The sequence below is a fragment of the Pseudopipra pipra genome, chromosome W, assembly GCF_036250125.1.
Source record: "Pseudopipra pipra isolate bDixPip1 chromosome W, bDixPip1.hap1, whole genome shotgun sequence".
NCBI lineage: Eukaryota > Metazoa > Chordata > Aves > Passeriformes > Pipridae > Pseudopipra > Pseudopipra pipra.
In genome coordinates this window covers 37,088,759-37,107,826 of record NC_087580.1, presented here as the reverse complement: position 1 = coordinate 37,107,826, position 19,068 = coordinate 37,088,759, and the positions used below count along the sequence as shown (strand labels likewise).

The window sequence follows — 19,068 nt, the reverse complement described above, 5'->3', positions numbered from 1 at the left end:
CAAGACAACAGTACAGGAATTGAACTCTTCCATCAAAGCTGGGTTCCATGTGATATCCCCTGTGATCATGAGAGCCGTCACAAACCAGCTCCATGTCTGCACTGCAGCAGAGCAAAGCTGAGTCCTTGGCAGCACATGGGCAGAGCTCCTGCTCCTCACAGCACCCTCAGAGAGCACAAACCAGAGAAAAGAAATGCCTTGACTTGGAGGGGATTTCCCTGAAAACTGCACTGGCTTTGCTGAGAGGGGGCCCTTAATTGTTCTCTGTGCTTTCCTTTTCTGAACAGACCTGTCCTAATGAACAGCAAATGCCCAACAGCAGCTCCCCCACCCAGTTCCTCCTCCTGGCATTCGCAGACAGGCGGGAGCTGCAGCTCCTGCACTTCTGGCTCTTCCTGGCCATCTCCCTGGCTGCCCTCCTGGCCAACGGCCTCATCCTCAGCGCCGTAGCCTGTGACCACCACCTGCACACCCCCATGGGCTTCTTCCTGCTCAACCTCTCCCTCACAGACCTGGGCTGCATCTGCACCACTGTCCCCAAAGCCATGCACAATTCCCTCTGGGACACCACAACCATCTCCTACATGGGATGTGCTTCACAGCTCTTTTTCTTTCTGTTCTTCATCACAGCAGAGTATTTCCTCCTCACCATCATGTGCTACGACCGCTACGTTGCCATCTGCAAACCCCTGCACTATGGGACCCTCCTGGGCAGCAGAGCTTGTGCCCACATGGCAGCAGCTGCCTGGGCCACTGGCTTTCTCTATTCTCTGCTGCACACAGCCAATACATTTTCCCTGCCCCTGTGCCAGGGCAATGCACTGGGCCAGTTCTTTTGTGAAATTCCACAGATCCTAAAGCTCTCCTGCTCAGGCGTGTCCCTGAGGGAAATTGCGCTTCTTGCTTTTAGTGCTTTTCCTTTTCTGGGTTGCTTAATTTTTATTGTTTTCTCCTATGTGCAGATCTTCAGGGCTGTGCTGAGGATCCCCTCTCAGCAGGGACGGCACAAAACCTTTTCCACGTGTCTCCCTCACCTGGCCGTGGTCTCGATCTTTGTCAGCACTGGCATATTTGCCTACCTGAAGCCCCCCTCCATCTCCTCCCCATCCCTGGATCTGGCCCTGTCAGTTCTGTATTCGGTGGTTCCTCCAGCACTGAACCCCCTCATCTACAGTCTGAGGAACCAGGAGCTTAAGGATGCCCTGAGAAAAATGATGACTGGATGCTTTTCAGGAGCAATTATGTGCCAGGTTTCTGATGTGTAGCATTCAGAATGGGACTCCTTAATGGATCAGCCTTCCTGCTCAGTTTTTTCGTGGAGGTCATTGGGTTCTTCTTCAAATAATTTTCTGTGCAATTAAATATTATTATGCCTCTGCTTTCTAAATTAGTGTCCACCTTTTGATTTTGACACTGAGACTGTATAAATGATGAATTGTACTGGTTGAGTATTTAAATAAAATAAAAGACCCTGCAGTGCCTTCTTTGTCCAAGACACTTCTTATCAGATGTTTCTAAAGGACAGCACACTGCAGGACAGGGTGTATTTGCAAATGGGAAGGGGACAATATTCCCAGCCCAGCAGCACTGCCAGGGAGCAGCAGGGCTTGGTCTTTCCAGCGCTGCTCTCTCACTTCCACACTGTCCTCCTGAGCCCCTTTCGCAGTGTGAGGCCTGAGTGCTCTCTGAGCACAGTCCTGGGGGGTGGAAGCCCTTGGAGCACAGGCAGGGACAGGCACTGGGAACTTGTGAAGCAGAGCTGGGCTCCCTTACAGCATCTCCAGGATGCTGTGGGATCTTTTGAGGCCACTGCATGGACTGGGTCACTGCTTCTGTGACCTTGCTCCAGGGCTGGAACTCTCCTGCAGTGTCACCATGACACTCCTGCTCTCTGCTTTCCAGGTTTCATTTTCAGATCCAGTCTTCCCCTCCTGTTCACAGGGACATCCTGGGAGTGCTTCAGAGCTGCCATCCTGGGGCAGCTCCTGCCCAGCGTGGGCAGGCAAAAGGTCTCTCCACCTGCTCCTCTCACCTCCCCAGTGCCACTGTTTTCTGCAGCTTCCTCATCCTTGCCCAGCACAGCCCTCCTGGCACAGTTGGACACAGCCCTTGTTCTACCCCCTCCTCAGGCACCTGCCCAACCCCCTCATCCACAGCCTGATGGCCACAAACCTTCAGGGCAGGGAGGCACCAGGGAAAAATCTGAGGAAACCTTTCAGCTGCACTCAAATCCAATTAGAGGGGTTGGCCTCCTGGGAGAAATCCCTTCTCATTCTCCAGAACCACCAGGACAACCTGTGTTGTGTCCTGGGCACTCCTCTGGAACTGTGGGCTATGGAAAAGGGTTTGGTGTCAGGGATATTGAGAAGGCTGGGCAGTGTCACTGGGAGACCTCTCCCAAACCCTTGGAAAGGCCAGAGCCATCCCAGAGCTTCCTGGGGCCTTGGCAAAGGCAGACATGGAACCAGTCTGCAAACAGGGCAGCAAAGAGGGTTGGGAGAGTTCCAGACTGGTCAGGCTCAGGCTGGGAAGGGGATAGGGCAAGTCCTCCTGCAGCCATTGCCAGGCATGGGAAGGACAAGGAAGGGATTGCAGACCCCCTGTGGGAGGGAATAGAAGGGGATGTTGTGTGCCCAGACTTTTTCAAGGCCCTTGACATGGTCTGTTGTGGTCTCCTTATGGCCAAACTGGTGAGAGCTGGACTGAAGAAGTGGAAGATGTGGTGGGTGGGAAGTTGGCTGAATGAAGAGTGTCAAATAAAATCCATGGTACAAAGTCCTCTTGGCAGCAACTTCCTGGTGAAATCCCTCAGTGACCAGCCCTTGAACACCACTGTAGAACATCTTTATTATCTCTCTGTACAATGAGATAAAATGTGTTTTCAAGTCCTTTGTGGATGATTCCAAATTTCAGGGAGCCCTTGTCCTGGTTTAAAGGCACATATTGGGGTGGGAAATCCAATAAAATGAATTCACTCCTCTTTTATTCCCCATCAATACAGTGAGACAAAATACAAGGAGGCAAAAGTGAAAAAAATAACAGTTGACTGACAAGAAATATAACAGCAAAAACAGCAATACCAACAGAACAGTTCAAAGCTACAACAGAGAGGGAAATTGCCTCCTCTGTCTCCCCCTGTCCCAACTCCCTTTTGTATACAGGTGAGAACAGGGATCAATACATGCCTCCCTTCCCCCTTTTCCCTCTGAATGACCAAAGAACAAAAAACAAAACCATGGGAAAGAGGGGGCAAAGCAAAATGTGGGAAACTCTCTGGTCTGAGATCAGTTGTGCTGCCCAAGAACACGCTGACTCCAGAGGTGTCCAAGCGGGGCAGAGCCGGCGACTCCGGTCCATGCGGTGGCGGGGGGGAGGCAGCGACTCTGCTTGATTCCATGGAGTTCTGGGGAGGCACAGTGGTCCCTTGGTTCCAGGAGGTTCTGAGATGTCTCTGGGTTCCTTTTGCTCCATGAGACCCTACATGTCACAATGGTCCCTTGGTTCCATAAGATTCCACAGTGTCCCTGCATTCCTTTGGTTCCATGAGGCCCTGCAGTGTCACGGTGCCACTTGATTCCTTGACTTTACAAAGAATCAGAATGGTCCCTTGATTTAAGGCCAACTGCACATGGGGCTGCCTTGGGGGGAGTGTGGGCACCCAGACAAGGGACTTGTCACCCCCTGGACTCAGCCCTGGTGTCACCACATCTGGACTGGTCTGTCTGTCTGTGAGGTTCCCCATTCTGGAGGAATGAGGAAGAACAGGAGAGGGTCTAGAGGAGACCTGCCAGGATGGAGCTTTTCTCCATATTGGAAATAGAATGAAATCTCCACAAAGAGTATTACTGAAAGTTCAGAGTGAAGGTGAAGAAAAAGAAATATCACTCAATAGGGACCCTTGTGCTGGAAGAGGTCACCCAGACGGAGTCAGGATCAGCCCATGGCTTTGTGTTCCAGGGAACAGCCAGAGCTGGTGCAGAGACATCAGGGAGGGTCTAGAAATGCTGCTGGGAGGGGGTGGGAAAGCAGGAGGGGTGTGTGCAGCCTGCAAGGCCAGAGCAGCAGCAGGGCCAGGGCAGGACAGCCTGCAGGAGAGATGGCCAAGGGCTCTGGCAGGGCTGCAAGGCCCAAAGGCACCCAGGCCTTTGTCCCCTTGCCTCTGGCAGCTGCCTCTGCCACTCAGGCCACCACAAGCCACTTTCCTGGCAGGTTCTGCACTTGGTTTCTGCCTCTCCCCTCCCTCAGGAGCCTGGCAGGGGTTGCCCAGTTTTGGCCTTTGTTGTTCCTCCCCCTCCCATCCCAGTGCCCCCCAAACAGCCCTGAGCCAGCCGGGAGGGACAGGATCTGCTGGGCCAGGGCCTGGGGCTCAGGCCTTGGCCTTTGTGCTCCACAAAACCAAGGCAGGCTTTGCTCAGCATTGCAGGGGCCTGCCCAGAGCCTTTGTCTGCCTGCACTCCTGGCCTCCAAGGAGCTGCTCCAAGGAGTCCCTGGGGAGGCTTTGGCAGTGCCTGCCCTCAGTGGGGCCCAGCAATGCTTCAAGGCACTTGGAGTTTGGCTTCTGACTTCTTCAGCAGCTGCTTCAATCTTCTCTCAGCACCTCAGGATCATGGGCTGGGCTGCAAACACACCATGGGGCTCATTAAAATGCAGAAATCCCTCAGGATCTCTTTGTCTTCCTTTAATTGTCTTCAAGGCAATTTCAAAACAAGTCTTCCAAGTTTGTACTTTTTTTTGTTTTAATTCAATTATGGATATTTTGTAGTACAGAGAAGAGTTGATAGAGGTGTTCTCCAAGTGATCTTGATGCTGAGTGTCTCCTCAGGAGATCCACACTCACCCTGTATGATCAACCTTGCTCCTCACCCCCCAACCTCACCAGTTCTGACATGGCCCATCTTGGACTGACAGCTGATGAGACTCCAAACACACCGTGGGACCCATTAAAACATTGAAAACCAAATTATTTTTCTTTCTTTAATTGTCCTCAAGACGTCAACAACTAATTGGAGTTGTTTTGTAGTTTACCTAAGGAGGAAGATTTTAAAGTGGACGACAAAAAAAATATATATTTTTTGATGAAAGGGAATGATTTACACAGAGCCTTGGGTTGCAAGAGGGTCAGGGTGCAAAGGATTTGGACACAAATATAAAGGGGCAAGAGAGATTAGTAGCATTTAATTATTGATCAGTTTAACAGTTATGAAGTGATTCAATAGCATTTGCTACAATTTTAACAGTGACTGAATTATAGATTCCCAAGAACAACCTTCACCCCACAGTCAATTCACACCCACACCCAGGCAGAGATGTGTGGACACATCAAGAGTTGGCTGTGGAAAGGTCCCTCTCCCAAATTCTCCTCCTTGTTGTCAGGGAAACACTCCCCCAAATCCCTTTGTGTTTCCCAACAGACAAGGGTCACAGCTGGAGGAGTGTTTGTTGAAGGGGATCAGAATTGTTCTGGGCATCAGTGAGGGTCTTTGAAGTGTTGCAAACAGGAGGGTTCCCGAGCTGGGAGAGGCTGCCAGAGGTGTCCCACTGAGAGGAAGGTGCTGGGGAGCTGCCAGGGCCTCCCTCGGCCCCCTTGGTTGTGGGCTCCCAAGGGGACTGGCTTTAGTTATCTGCTGAATTTCCATCCTGGTGTCAGGAATGACTGGAGTTTCCAAAATATTTGGGAATTCTATCCAATCTGGTCCATTTGGGCTACAATTCAGGCAGGAAATGTTCCAAGGCTTTCATGGGATGACTGATTATCCTGTGTTCCCCATCTGATCCACTCTGGATTGTTCCCACCTTTATCATCCAGGAGCACCTGGTCCAGTCCAGGGACACTTCCCCACACCCCTGGCACAGTCCAGGGGCTCTTCATTGCTCAGCTGGTTTGGTCAAGGCTTGTCAGGAGCTCCTGAGATCATCAACCAGGCCTGAGGACAATGGGGGGAGGATGCACCACCACAGAGGCTTCTAACAAAGATGGGGACAAACTTTTTGTAGGGACATCCCTGAGCAGTCTCCAAGGTGTTTGCAGATGAAAACATTGTGCTCATAGTCTAAGATAGTCCCAGTCATATGTTTTACCAAGGCCAGTATTGGCAGAATATGGGGCAATGGATTTAAACTGGAATAGGGGAGCTTTCTATTGGATAATAGGAGGAAATATTTGCCAATGTGTCTGACAAGAACTGCAACAGGTTCCCAGAGAAGAGGATGTCCCATCCCTGGATTTGTCCAAGGTCAGGAACTTTGAGCAGCCTCAATTAGTGAAGATGTCACTGTCTATGTGCAGGAGTTTGGACCACATGAGCTTTAATATCCCTTCCAAGCCAAACCATTCTGTGATTCTTTGAGTCTAATATCCCAAATTCCTTCTTCAAAGTATGTCCATGTTGAGGACATGAATTACCATGTTTTTGAAGAAGCCATTCTAAGCCCAAAAGGTAACAAATTAATTCCGAGGAAGTTCCAAGGTATCTGTATGAAACTTTAAGCAAGTGGGTCAATGGCAGAACCTCTCAGGGTGACCCTTTAGCTGAGGATGGGGGATTCGGCCTTGGGCTCTGAGACTCATGATGGGCAGCCAGAAAGGGGATTTGGGGACTGGGCAAGACTTGTCCTGGGATGTCTAGGAAAGAACCAAAGCAAGGGGAGGATCACAATTGTCACTGGAGGAACAAGCATGAGAAAACAGAGAGCAAAGAGGATGAAAAAGCTGATCCTGTTAAACAGGAGGCTGGTCAAGACATGTCCCTGGCTGTGCCCTGCAAGTGATCCCCACAGCCTGTCCCATTTTCTTAAGAACTCCATTGCCAAGAATTTTCTGTGGGGAGGGACCTCTCTGCTCCTGGCACAGATTGTGGCCCAAGTTCCAGCCACTGCAGCAGGAGCCACAAATAGTCAGGTCTTGTGTTCTCTGGGGGGCCAGACTCTGCCCAGACTGGGGGGTGTGTGTGTTGGAAGCACAAAAGAGTGAAGCAAATGCAAAGCTAAACACCCAATGTAACCTGACTTTGTCCCTAAGTGGGGGCTGAGAACTGGACACAACATGTGCAGGGACAGATGGAGGGGTTTGTCCCCCTGTGATTCAAAGAAACCTTTGAACATTCTGAAAAGCACTTTTATTATGGCCGGGGAATGCAAAGGGGCAGGTGTTCTCCCCAGTGCACTCCACTGAGGCAAGAAATACCATAGCTTTTTATACAGTTCAAAAGTAATAAGTTTAAAATTATCTATACACACACTCTTTTTGCAGTCTTCCTTATCTAAATAGACACTTAGTTTTACCTCCTATTCTTACCATTATAGAGTAGTTACATAAAGTTTTATCATTTCAAGCAGTTTCAGGTTCCCCACCCCTCTCTACCTGCTAAAAAGCCTTCCCTATTCTCTAAGCTATTTTATCTTAATTGCCCACGGTTTGGGCAGAAACCTTTAAGCAGTTTTACATTTTGCAAAGTCACACCTACATAGCTAAATAGCTAATATTTTATTTCATTTTCTATTTCACCTGGCCCTGCCCAGAAGGGACATCTTTCAGGAAGAGTTGTGGCCTTGGCTGTGCTGAGTGTTGACCCGGGCAATGCAGCTTGGGATTGCAGTGGCACTGTCAGGGCTGTACAGAGCTACATCACAGCTCCCCTGTGACATCACATCTGCCCTATGGTGTCACATCCATCATATGACATCACACCTCTCCCATGATATCATATAATCCCTGTGTCATCCTGTTCTCCTGTGACATCACATTGTCCCTGTGCCATCACATCTCCCCTATGACATCACACCTCCCTGTGGGAAACGACTGGATGGTAGGCCTTGAATTTGAGCAGTTGCAGCTCTGAAGTTGCAGAGGAATGTAAACAACTCTAAGGAAATATTTACTGCAATGCCAGACAGAACAAACGTAATGCAGCTGAGACCAAAGGTCACCAATCCAAATGTGTGTAGTGTCACCAATGAAAGTATGTACAGTGTCTTCTGTGTTACCAATGAAAGTATGTACAGTGTTTTATGTTTGAGACTTTTAACCAATTATGTTGTAACACAATAGTATACAAAGAGTATAAAAGAAGCATTTGAGAGCAATAAAGTAGCCGTGTGCCTTTCCCTGCTATCTGAGTGCATTCTTGGCCGTCGTCAATTGATGAACATTGATGCGATTTATTGCACAGAACATTTACTGCAAGGAGAATTCCTTGGATAAGACTGCAGACCTTAGAGTGGTGATAGAGAAGATTTATTGCAGAGGATTTGTCGCAGACCTTAGAGTGGTAGGGAGGGGATTTATCGCTGTGGACCTGAGAGCAGTGACTGTGGACCTCAGAGCAGTGAGGATGGAACCCCAATGTAGCATTTGTTGGTGGACCTCAGAGCCGAAAAATAAGTCAAGACTTATAGACACCTGGAAAGAAGGTGAGTCATTGGGGAATAAATAATGGAAGCACAGATATCTGTGGAGGAGGAATCTGTTGGCATAGTGCTAACAGAGATACTAGAGAAGCACAGTGTGAAATATCAGAAATGTGCACTCTGCACCTTCTATAGTTGGTGCAAAAGAAATGGGGTAGATGCTCAGCCAGCATTTGGTACAGACATTTGGGACTCTGCAGGGAGAGTGCTTTTTAATGCAGCCACTGAGTCTCTTAAGCAGGCTGCCAGCATCCTGAAACTGTGGCGAACTGTCTTTAAAACTTCAAAAGATCATGCTTCTAAAAAATCACCACCCTTCAAGCCAGAAAATAAAGAAAAACCTAGCAAATCACCCTCAGAGACAGTAAGAAGAGAAAGGCCACCCCTCCTCGCCGCTGATAGGAGACTTTTCGGCCATGCAGTCGCCCTGCTGGAAGGGGTAGCACATCGCTGCCCAGCGTGCACTGCACCGATCGAACAGTGCGAGTTCCAATCGTGGCCGCTGCCACCCCGCGCGGAGTTGTGGTGCAGACGAACACCAGAGAGCCACTCCGGCTGCTGGAGAATCCTAAGGGCGTGGCGGAGCAGAGCCGGCAGCGCCGCACGGGTAGGGCCGGAGTGCCCGGGAGCCGGCGAGAGGACAGCCCGGCAGCAGCAATGCACGAAAAACCAGGAACGGAGCAGCCCCAGAGGGAAACAAGAACAGAGCAACCCCGAAAAAGTGCCACTTCTCGTTGACAGGAGAGGCAGGCTAGAGAACTGCCTTCCCGTATCTCTGTTAACTCTCCTGTTAATTGCGTGGTGTGTCCAATGTCGCCGTGAGCTCACAGTGTTACTGACGGTACCGTGCTGGCGTGTGTGTGTGTTGGGGGCTGTGTGTGTGTGGAGAAGCGACCATAAGTTTGTCAGTCACTGTTAAACCCCAGAGATGAGAGTCCGGGAGACTCTCCTCCCGTTAGAGCGTCTCAGGTGAACACAAGAGCACAGAAATTCACTTTAGGGTTATTCAAAGTGCTGCCTGAGCCCGGCGTGCCGGGGGAAGGCAGCGCCGGCAGCCAGGGCAGGAGGCGGCGGAGCGGCAGAGGGACCCCAGCGACAGAGGCGGCGGCGGAGCGGGCGGCAGCGCCGGGAGCTGCTTCTGCAGAGCCGGCCAGACTTGTGCGGGGGTCCCCAGGAGTTCCACGGCGTGCGGGGCGGCCCGGGGAACAGCAGAGCGACGGCGAGCTCGGCGGGGACTGCGGCAGCAAGAAAAGAAACGAAAAGTAGCTCCAGCCTTTTCCCTCTTCCTCCCCGCCCCGCGGGGAAGGGGGGGGAGAGTGAGTAAGAAGGGCAGGAGAGGCTGCAGTCAGAAAGAGAAACCAAAGAGTCTTCTTTCCCTTTTCTGTTACTCTTGGGGAATAAGTATTTAAAACAAACAGGTACACACCTTTCCATAGTTCTTGTTTCCATCTTTAACTCCTGCCATTTGGGAATTAGGGAGAGACCGGGGATTTGCCCCGCAGAAACCAAGCATGTAAGTGGTTGAGAAAAGAAAGCAAAATCTCTCTCTTTAGTCCTTCTAATCACTTGGAGATAACTTAAAACCAAAGAATTGCGTTTAACTGCAAGCTAGTATGCAGACAGTTTTAGGGAGGTTTTCCGGGAAATGAGGCTTTGTACAAAAGCTTTAGTGAAACGCCTTCTTGATTGTATTGTACCCCTATAAAAACCTTCTGCCAAAACTTTGTATTCAGAAAAAAACCAAACAAACAAACAGGGTTTTGACAAAAAGGATAAAAGCCCTCTGCCTTTGCCTTAGCAAAGAGATAAGGTGTTAGTAGCTCACACAATAGAGATAGTTTGTTGCCTAGGAACCGAGTGGGAGGCTTAAACCTCCTCTGGCCGAACTCAAAAAAGTTTAAATTACCAGTGTCTCGGGGCTGGGGGTGGGGTGTAGAACCCCCCTGCTTTCTAAAAACTACAACTTTGCAAATAAGATAAATGGAAAGCCAGCAGGCTGAGGATTTCCTTAACTCTTAGATAAAACATCTTTCTATCTCCCTGTTATAAACTGAGAAGTGACCGTGACAGTGGAGTGACCCTGTCAGGTTCTGTGTGTACTTTGCTCAGGGTTTCTCTAGACCCTCAGTCTGCAGGAGTGGGGGAACTGTCTTCTTGAAGCACCCCCACAGCTGGTGCTGTGAATACAAGTGGTTAAAGCCAGAGGCCTTACCCTAGGTTGGCATTATGCTGATCACATCTTTAGAATTGTGTTTAAAAAGTTTACTCAGCTGATTTTTACATGATCTTACAACTAGTTATTTGCTCTCCTTTGTGCTGCTTATGTTGTGAATTTTGTTCTCTTACCAGAATTTCATAGACAAAAAACCCTAAAAATACAAGCAGGTAATATGGATCACATCTAAAGAACCAGCTGCAAGCTGGAATCTGGACTTCTCCATCCTTGATTAGAATTTTGGAAAAAGAGAGAAAACAAAACTAAATCTTTAATTTGATCCCAAGTGCAAAAAATGTATAGTCTGTATTGAAAAGACCTGAGATGCACCCGATGTTGTAATTAATATGACTAACAATACCTTTAATATGCCTTCAAGTGATCCTTATTCGTTTAGTTATATCACAAATCAAAAAGTATTCACTCTCAATCTATCATTAGTAATTCTCATGAATAAGAGGAGCCAATCTGTGGCTCTGGTGAGCCAAGCCCGAGACTGAGAAGATGATGCAGAACACAGTAAATGAGAGAAACTGTTCTAATTGCTTTTGTCATCTTCGTATTAATCAGAACAATAACTACAGCCATGCATTAGCCATTCAATGCAGGCCATGCATCTTGAAGAACAAAATGCATTGGTTTTTTCTTTCTTATATAGCAGGCCTCTTGCCCTAATGGATCCCTGAATCTACTATTCCAGAGTTAAGAAAGTCTCTGTCACCAACAATGTGTTTTAACTTATTCTTTCTGTATGTGGTGTTGTATTGCTGGTGGGCGAGGATCAGAGTTAGAGTCAAAACTTGCATTTTTCTCCAGTATAGAGGGTTATAATATAATTGAATTTGTATTATGAATTAGCTAAAATTTGAAAAACAAACTCAAAATTCTGTATCATATCCAGACTGGAAAGGCTTTGAAAGGGTGGATTGCTTGTATAGTTTGAATAGTGCTGTCAGGTTGCCAGACAATACCATAGTTATTGATATTATGTTTTTATTGTCTTTCATGAAGATGGGTGTTGTTTATATATGTTTTGTCACAGTGGTTTTATAGCAAGTGGCAAGGATTGTTTTGAATCTCTCTCTCTCCTCTCTAACTACTGCAACATATGAAGGAAACCTCTTAGTTTACGAGTCCACACAAGATTATAAATAACAGTGCATGGGGTGCTGGGCCTCACGGAAGAAGGGCCCTGTGTTGAAAAGCAAAGAAAGTGTCCAGTCCCCCCATAGGCCCCAGCTCGCATCATGCCTGCAATCTTTTAATAGACTGCTAACTTCATAGCAGGATGGTTGGTTTAAGTTGTTTGAATGTTTTGTCTAACTTGTGCATTGCTTTACTGAATGCCTTCGTTGAGTGAATTTTGATCATGCCCTGGATATTTTTCTTCATGCTCTTCATGCTCTTGGGTTCTTCACAGCACACAAGCCTTGACCATTTAACACAAGCAGTGACAGTGCCTGGTGCCTGATTGTATTGCACTACCTGCTTTGTCCTACATGATTCTCTACAGCCTTTTATTAGTAACTGACAGCCAACCACTTCGTGCTATAGAACCTAAATTCCTCTCATACAGCCAAGTTACAAAAATTCTGAAATTTGAAATTCTTTTGTGAAAATTGTTTAATAGTCCAGGCTCTACTTTGCAGAAATTCTACAAGTTCATTCTGTGCTCCGGACCCGTGAGATTGAGCACTCCTATTCATCTGTTCCAACTTGGAGACTAAGTCTACGTTCAAAAGTAGGATGCTGACCCCCTGTATGCTGACTGCAAAGAGATTATGATTACTTACAGCCACAGCATAGCATGCAAGTGACCCTGGCTGACCCAATGATGCAGGAACAGCTGGAACCTATTCCGATCTCTTCACTAAAGATGGATATGATTACAAAGAGATTATTGTCTACGCTTTTACTATGAGTCCTTTGTTGTGGATATTTTATGTTGTTTTCCTTGTTTTTCATCAATACACTGCTTAAGTTGTTCAACAATGGCCTGGTCCAACCACAGACCATGCGGGGGGAGTGTATTTGTGCTTAACTGGATGATGCAAGCGCTGATAGATGGGAACTTTGTCCCTGACACAATCATCTTGTATAACTTGAGATTAATTGGTATTTTGAATCTAGTTGACAACCCTCCAAAAACATTTAACAGAAACAGTGAAAAAGAAGATGATGTTAAGACAGACCCCTGAGATACAGCATGTCATAGGCAACTTATATAAAAACCTGTCCTTACACAGGACACTAAGCTCAAAGTCAACAAAGCAAGGCTTTTTATTCATGTAACAACTAACCTAACAGTTTAATTTCAGTACAAAAAAAAAAAAAAAAGGGATGGGGAGGGAGTGAGGAAACACAGGTTCATCAGATGGTCCTACTAACTGTTTTTTTGAAGTTGTTTATCTAAACAGCCAAAATTGTTTTAAGATGCATACATGAAAGTGGTGGAGAAGTAGAGCTTTTGAAGTTTTTGTAGTAACTACTGACAAGTTCTCTTTGAGATCCAGAAGCCCATTTGCATAGAAAAGTGCGTGTTTTGCTTTAAAAATAGGAGTATATATTTCTCTTTAAACTATAAGAATGTTTGTATGTATTTGGGTTTTGAATTGAAAGTGAAGCAGAAATATGTTTATGTTTTCCAAGTTATACTTTCATAAAAACAAGAAGTACATAATTAGATCTTACTCACCTGAGGGCAAAACACAAGAATGATAATTTCTCAGCTCACACCCAGAAAACACAGTAAAATACAACTCAAAAGTATGTTTGTGTGAGAGCATGAAGTGATGGCCATCACGCATGAAAGTTGTGTGAATGTATGCATGTGAATGTGTGAATATATGATTATTAATATATTCTGGTTTTGCTCACAAATGCATAAACTATATTACCTCACATATGCATAAGCACCTTTAGATAAAAAATAAGAGACACATAACCCTGAGTTAAATGAAGTTTCGTTTGCAGAATAAGTTTTGTGTATTTTATTATGTGTCCCCTGTTTGATATCTTGTGTTCAACGAGTGATTGGTCAGAATTTCTCCCAAACCTTATTTTTCAATTTAAAAACAAAAAGGAGGAATTGTGGAATTGTGGGAAACAACTGGATGGTAGGCCTTGAATTTGAGCAGTTGCAGCTCTGAAGTTGCAGAGGAATGTAAAAAACTCTAAGGAAATGTTTACTGCAATGGGGGATGGAACAAACGTAATGCAGCTGAGACCCAATCTGAGTGCATTCTTGGCCGTTGTCACCTCCCCATGACACCACAGCTGCCCTGTGACATCACATCCTTCCTGTGACATCACATCTCTCCTGTGATCTCATATCATCCCTGTAACATCCCGTGCTCGACTGTGACATCACAGCTGCCCTGTGACTTCACATCTCCCCTATGGTGACACATCCATCATATGACATCATACCATTTCTGTGACATCACACTTCCCATGTGACATCACAGCTCCCATGTGACATCACATCTTTGTTGTGACATCAAGGATTCTCTATGACATCACATCCATCATATGACATCACATCATAGCATCCCTGTGAAATCACATCCTCCCCGTGACATCACAGCTCTCCTGCGACATCACAGCTCCCCTGTGACATCACATCTTTCCTGTGTCATCACATCTCCCTCATGACATCACATCCAGTGACATCCAGATCCATCCCAAGGTTGGGGGGGTGTGTGAGACAGGCAGAACCACAAATGCCTGCACAGCCCAGAGCAGTCAGTGTGGGGCTGTGCTTGCTGCTGCAGACACCCCCAGGGAACAAACCCAGGCAGTAGGTTGGGTTTATTCCTTGCTCTGTGCCAATGGAATAGAATGTTCCACAGGAGCTCTGTCCCCCTCTGTGGCACTGGGTGGCTTGAAGCTGAAGAGAGGGGGGGTCAAGTGTAAGGTCCCTTCTGAAGTGTGTGTCCCTAAGGAGGACACTTGCCTTATTATTGCTTATTATTTGTAATATCTTAAAGATCTCTCATACAACACCTAAGGATGGATTCTATAGAATATGTGCCATAGATATTTGGGTTGGGTCTGGTTGAGCTGCAGTTCAGTTCCCCACAGCAGCCCTCCCAGGGCTGGGCTTGGCATTGGCAGCTGGAAGGGGGTTGAGAACACCCCAGTGTTTGGGCCACTGCTGAGCACAGCACCAACACTGGGACATTCCTTCCTTAGCTGAGGGCAAGAGCCTGGCAGGGGACCCAAGTAGGCCAGCTGAGCCCAACTGACCCAAGGGACATTGCAGACCATGGGAGGTCAGCTCAGCTCTAAAAGCTGAGGCAGGGAGCAGGAGGGGGGCATTCAGGAACCGTCCCACGGACCCAAACCCTGCTCCTCGGGAGTGGCCGACCATGGCTGCTCATGGGAAGCAGAGAACAAACCCTGCTGTCTTTGGCTTCTGTGTGTACAAGCTTTGTTCTGCTTTTTGCTTTAAATAAACTGCCTTATCCCAACCCACTATTTTGTTTTTTCAACCTTACTTTCTCCCATGTCCTGTTGGGAAGGGGAGTGATAGAGCAGCTGGGAGGGCACCTGGTGTCCAGCCAAGGTCAACCCACCACACACCTGAACACTTCCAGAGACTGCATCACCTCCCTGGGCTACTTGTTCCAATGCCTGAGCACTCTCTCAGGGGAAAAAGGGTTCTTCAATATCTAGTATGAACCTTGCCCAAAGCAATTAAAGGCCATTTCCTCTCAACGTTTCACTATAGCCTTGGCAGAAGAGACCGACCCCCACACCCACTAAAACCTCCTTTCAGGTCATTGCAGAGAGCAGTGAGGTCCCCCCTGAGCCTCCCCTTCTCCACACTCAACAAGCCCAGTTCCCTCAGCCGTCCCTCAGCAGACATGTTTTCCAGAGCCTTCCCCAGCTCCGTTCCCTTCTCTGGACACGCTCCAGCCCCTCAAGGGCCTTTTGGCACTGAGGGGCCAGAACTGGACACAGCACTCCAGGTGGGGCCTCCCCAGTGCCCAGCACAGAGGGGCAATCAGTTCTCTGCTCCTGCTGGCCACACTCTTCTCCACAAAGGCCACGATGCCCTTGGCCTTCTTGCCCCCCTGGGCACACTCTGCCTCATATCCAGCCCCTGTCAAGCAGCACCCCCAAGTCCCTTCCTGATGAGCAGCTCTCCAGCCCCTCTGCCCCCAGCCTGGAGTGTTCCAGGGGGTTGTTGGGACCCAAGTGCAGGCCCTGACACTTGGTCTTATTGATCCATTCTGTCCAGATCCCTCTGCAGAGCCTTCCTGCCCTCCAGCACATCCACACTCACACCCAGCTGGGTATTGTCCATGACTTTACTGAGGGGACTGGAAGGCCACAATTAGGTCACCCCAAAGCCTTCCCTTCTCCAGCCTCAACAATCCCAATTCTCTCAGCTTTTCCTCACAGAAAGGTTTCAATAGACCTCAAGTGACTGAAGCCCTGGGTTTGGCCATCAGGCCTTGTGTTTCACTGCTGTGGTCTTTTAATAGAGCAACAGAGAATTGCAGCAAAAAACTGAAGAGAAAAACATTGTAAAATTGTTTCAGAATTGTTGCCTTGAACCTTTGGTCGAGGTTGGGAATGGTTTGTCTCCCTTGGCAGGGAAGGTCAGTACTCTTTGTCATTCTGACATGACTGCCCAGGTCCCTGATTTTATCATGACCAAAATACTGGGCTTGGAAACCAAACCAGGAGCTGGTAGGTAACAGCAGCTTGAAAAATGGGCTGATGCCTAATTGATGTGACAGAAGGAATGAAAGACTCATGACAGCTAAGAAAAAAATTGGGCTTTTCAGTGCCTACCTCAGGTTGGGATGACTGCCTGTGTCTTAGTGGAGGAAGATGTTTTTGTAACTTTATTGAAACTTGTTCGTAAAATGTGCCTGAATTCCTAAGGAAACAACCACTGTGAAATCTTTAAAAACCAAATGTAGATTTCCAAAGTGTAGAAGTTGCTATTAATATTTTGGCCATTCCTGTGGCATCTTTTTGGTGTGTGAATAACTCTGAGAACAAGAACGTGTTCTTAATTATAACACATTGTCAGGTCTGTTTACTGCTAATTATTTTACAAGGTTGAGAGAAGAGTTTAAGATGAAAGTTGTGGGGTTACTTGCAAAGTTTTTGGTAAAACCAATGGAGTTGAATCTGGTGGGGAAATTTGCCCTTAAATTTGATTTGGCACATCTCATGAGTGTCTAAGGCAGAGGCCAACCCAGCTGGAAAGAGCCTTTCAAGGGTGACAAGGGTAACTAAATTACCTTTTTGAGAGGTGGGGAAAGCTAAAGTCAGTAATTAAATTTCCTTATGTTAAGCTTAGTAAAAATATATTAATATATAAATATTAAAATTATTTTAATGGTCTTATGGGGTTTTCACTGTGCTTAAGTTCGTACTTCTCAGTGTTTGATTGTCACAATAATGGACAGCTTTGTAGTGTTTTTTTTTATTATTATTATTTTTCACGTTTTGATACTTTGGTCAAGGCATTAACATTAAAAATCATTCAAAATTTTAATTCATCTTCAAACACCGAAATAGATTTGAAATGAGGTTAATGAGAACAGTAGGGGAAAAAAAAAACCCGAGCCCCAAACCAAAACAACCCCAAAAACTGTTCATTTTCCCATTGTATTTTAAACAAGGAAGTCTGTAGAGCAGCAGAAAACAGGACACGTGGGCAGGTGTGAAAGTCAGACTGGGGCTTGTTGCACTGGTTCCAGTGCTCTTTGCTTCAGTGTAACTGGTCATTTATCAAGGAACAGGGTAGTGGTGAATTTGGCTTTCAGACTAAAATGAGGTTAAAGTTACACATATTCAAAAGAATAAACTGATGTTGGAGTGCAGATACTCAAAATCCTGAAGACCTTTTGAAACCTTTTTTGTGTGTCAGTCCTACGGCCGAAGCTCTTCCCGCAGTCGGGGCACTCACAGGGCTTCCCTTAGCAGTGGGTCCGTTGGTGTTTGGTCAAGGTAGAGCTGTGGGTGAAGCTCTTCCCACACTCCCCACACTTGTAGGGCCTCTCCCTGGTGTGCATGCGCTGGTGGGTGACGAGGTGAGCATTCTGCTTGAAGCCCTTCCCGCAGTCGGTGCAGCGGAAGGGCCTCTCATCCGTGTGTGTCCGCTCATGCAGGAGGAGATGTGAGCTCCTCTGAAACCTCTTCCCACATTTCCCACACGTGTAGGGCCGTTCCCCGGTGTGGATGCGTTGGTGGGTGAGGAGGTTGGAGCTGCAGTTGAAGCTCTTCCCACATTCCCCACACGTGTAGGGCTGTTCCCCGGTGTGGATGGCCTGGTGTCGGATCAGGTTGGAGCTTTGGTTGAAGCTCTTCCCACATTCCCCACACATGTAGGGCCGTTCCCCAGTGTGGATGTGCTGGTGGGTGAGGAGGTGGGAGCTCTGCCTGAAGCTCTTCCCACATTCCAAGCACCTGAAGGGCTTCTCTCTGCTGGGAGGCTGCTCAGGGACCACCAGGTCAGAGCACCCCCTCAAGCTCTGGTCGCCTTCCTGGCACAGGCTGGCTCTTTCCTCCTCAGAGCACCCTGGGCTGGCTTTGGAGCCCCTCCTGCGGGGAGATCTCCGGCCCTTTTCCTCCCCGCTGCCTTCCTGCGCCGGGGAGCCCTTCAAAACGGCCTCTCCCACCAGGGTCTCACGGGGGGATTTGTCCTCCGGGCTCTCCGTCCTCAGCTCGGGGCCTGGGGCAGGAAGCAAGAAGGACAGGCAGGGGATTTGCCTCCGGCCCACAGGGAAGGCCAAGGACATCCCCCCAACTCCGGCCCCGGCAGGACGGCGGCGCCAGCGGGGTTGTCCTGCAGCCGGGGCCATGCTCGGCTGACAGAGCCAGCACAACACCCGCCCAAAGGGACACTGACTTCCTCCTCACCTGCCTGGGGGGCCCAAGGCATCTTCCTCTTCCTCGCAGCCTCCTCCTCCATCCGCCCAAGCTTTGGGAAGGACAAATCCTGATGGGGGGAAAACAAGGGCTGAGTGCGTTGGCTTGGGGGTTCCTCCTGCCCAAGTCCATCTCTAGAACTCACCGGGCTTCCTGTGTCCATAAAAACCTCCAAAACACCAAGATTCAGCCCAGAAAAACTCAAACCTCCAAGACTCAGGCAAAAAACCCCTCAGAAACAGAAAGACAAACCCCCTCACAAACTGTAAAAAGTTAAGATTCAGCCAAAAATACTCCAAAATATCAAGATTTGGCCCAAGAAAATACTATTTAATAAGGACGATGAGGGGATTGAGGTCATTTCATGAGCACTTGATTGAGTTGCTATATATTAATCTAAAGCTCTATTAATGTAGTGTCCCTTCAAACTCACCAGGGCTGTTCCTCGAGGTTATCTGGCCCCCTGCCAGTCTGGGGCTGTTTCTCCAAACCACCAAACCACGTGTGCCAAACGCCCTGGTTGGTCAGTGCCGGCTGGGGGAGCGGGCACT

General features: G+C 47.9%; 2 protein-coding genes across 2 annotated transcripts; one reads left to right on the top strand and one right to left on the bottom strand.

Moving 5' to 3' along the window:
• Positions 1–308: 308 nt before the first annotated feature.
• Positions 309–1,474, top strand: LOC135405468 (olfactory receptor 14J1-like). The gene has a single exon (XM_064640168.1). The coding sequence runs from the start codon at positions 309–311 to the stop codon at positions 1,263–1,265; it is 957 nt and encodes a 318-aa protein (XP_064496238.1). The 3' UTR covers positions 1,266–1,474.
• A 15,919-nt stretch (positions 1,475–17,393) lies between these two features.
• On the bottom strand, positions 17,394–18,658 carry LOC135405505 (oocyte zinc finger protein XlCOF19-like). Its single transcript, XM_064640208.1, has one exon. It carries the CDS (start codon positions 18,448–18,450, stop codon positions 17,566–17,568), a length of 885 nt encoding a protein of 294 aa, XP_064496278.1. The 5' UTR covers positions 18,451–18,658; the 3' UTR covers positions 17,394–17,565.
• Between the last annotated feature and the right edge of the window lie 410 nt (positions 18,659–19,068).

What these genes read in the sequence shown, in the direction of transcription:
- LOC135405468 (XM_064640168.1), top strand. Translation starts at nt 309, where the DNA reads ATGCCCAACAGCAGCTCCCCCACCCAGTTCCTCCTCCTGGCATTCGCA.
- LOC135405505 (XM_064640208.1), bottom strand. Translation starts at nt 18,450, where the DNA reads ATGGCCCCGGCTGCAGGACAACCCCGCTGGCGCCGCCGTCCTGCCGGG.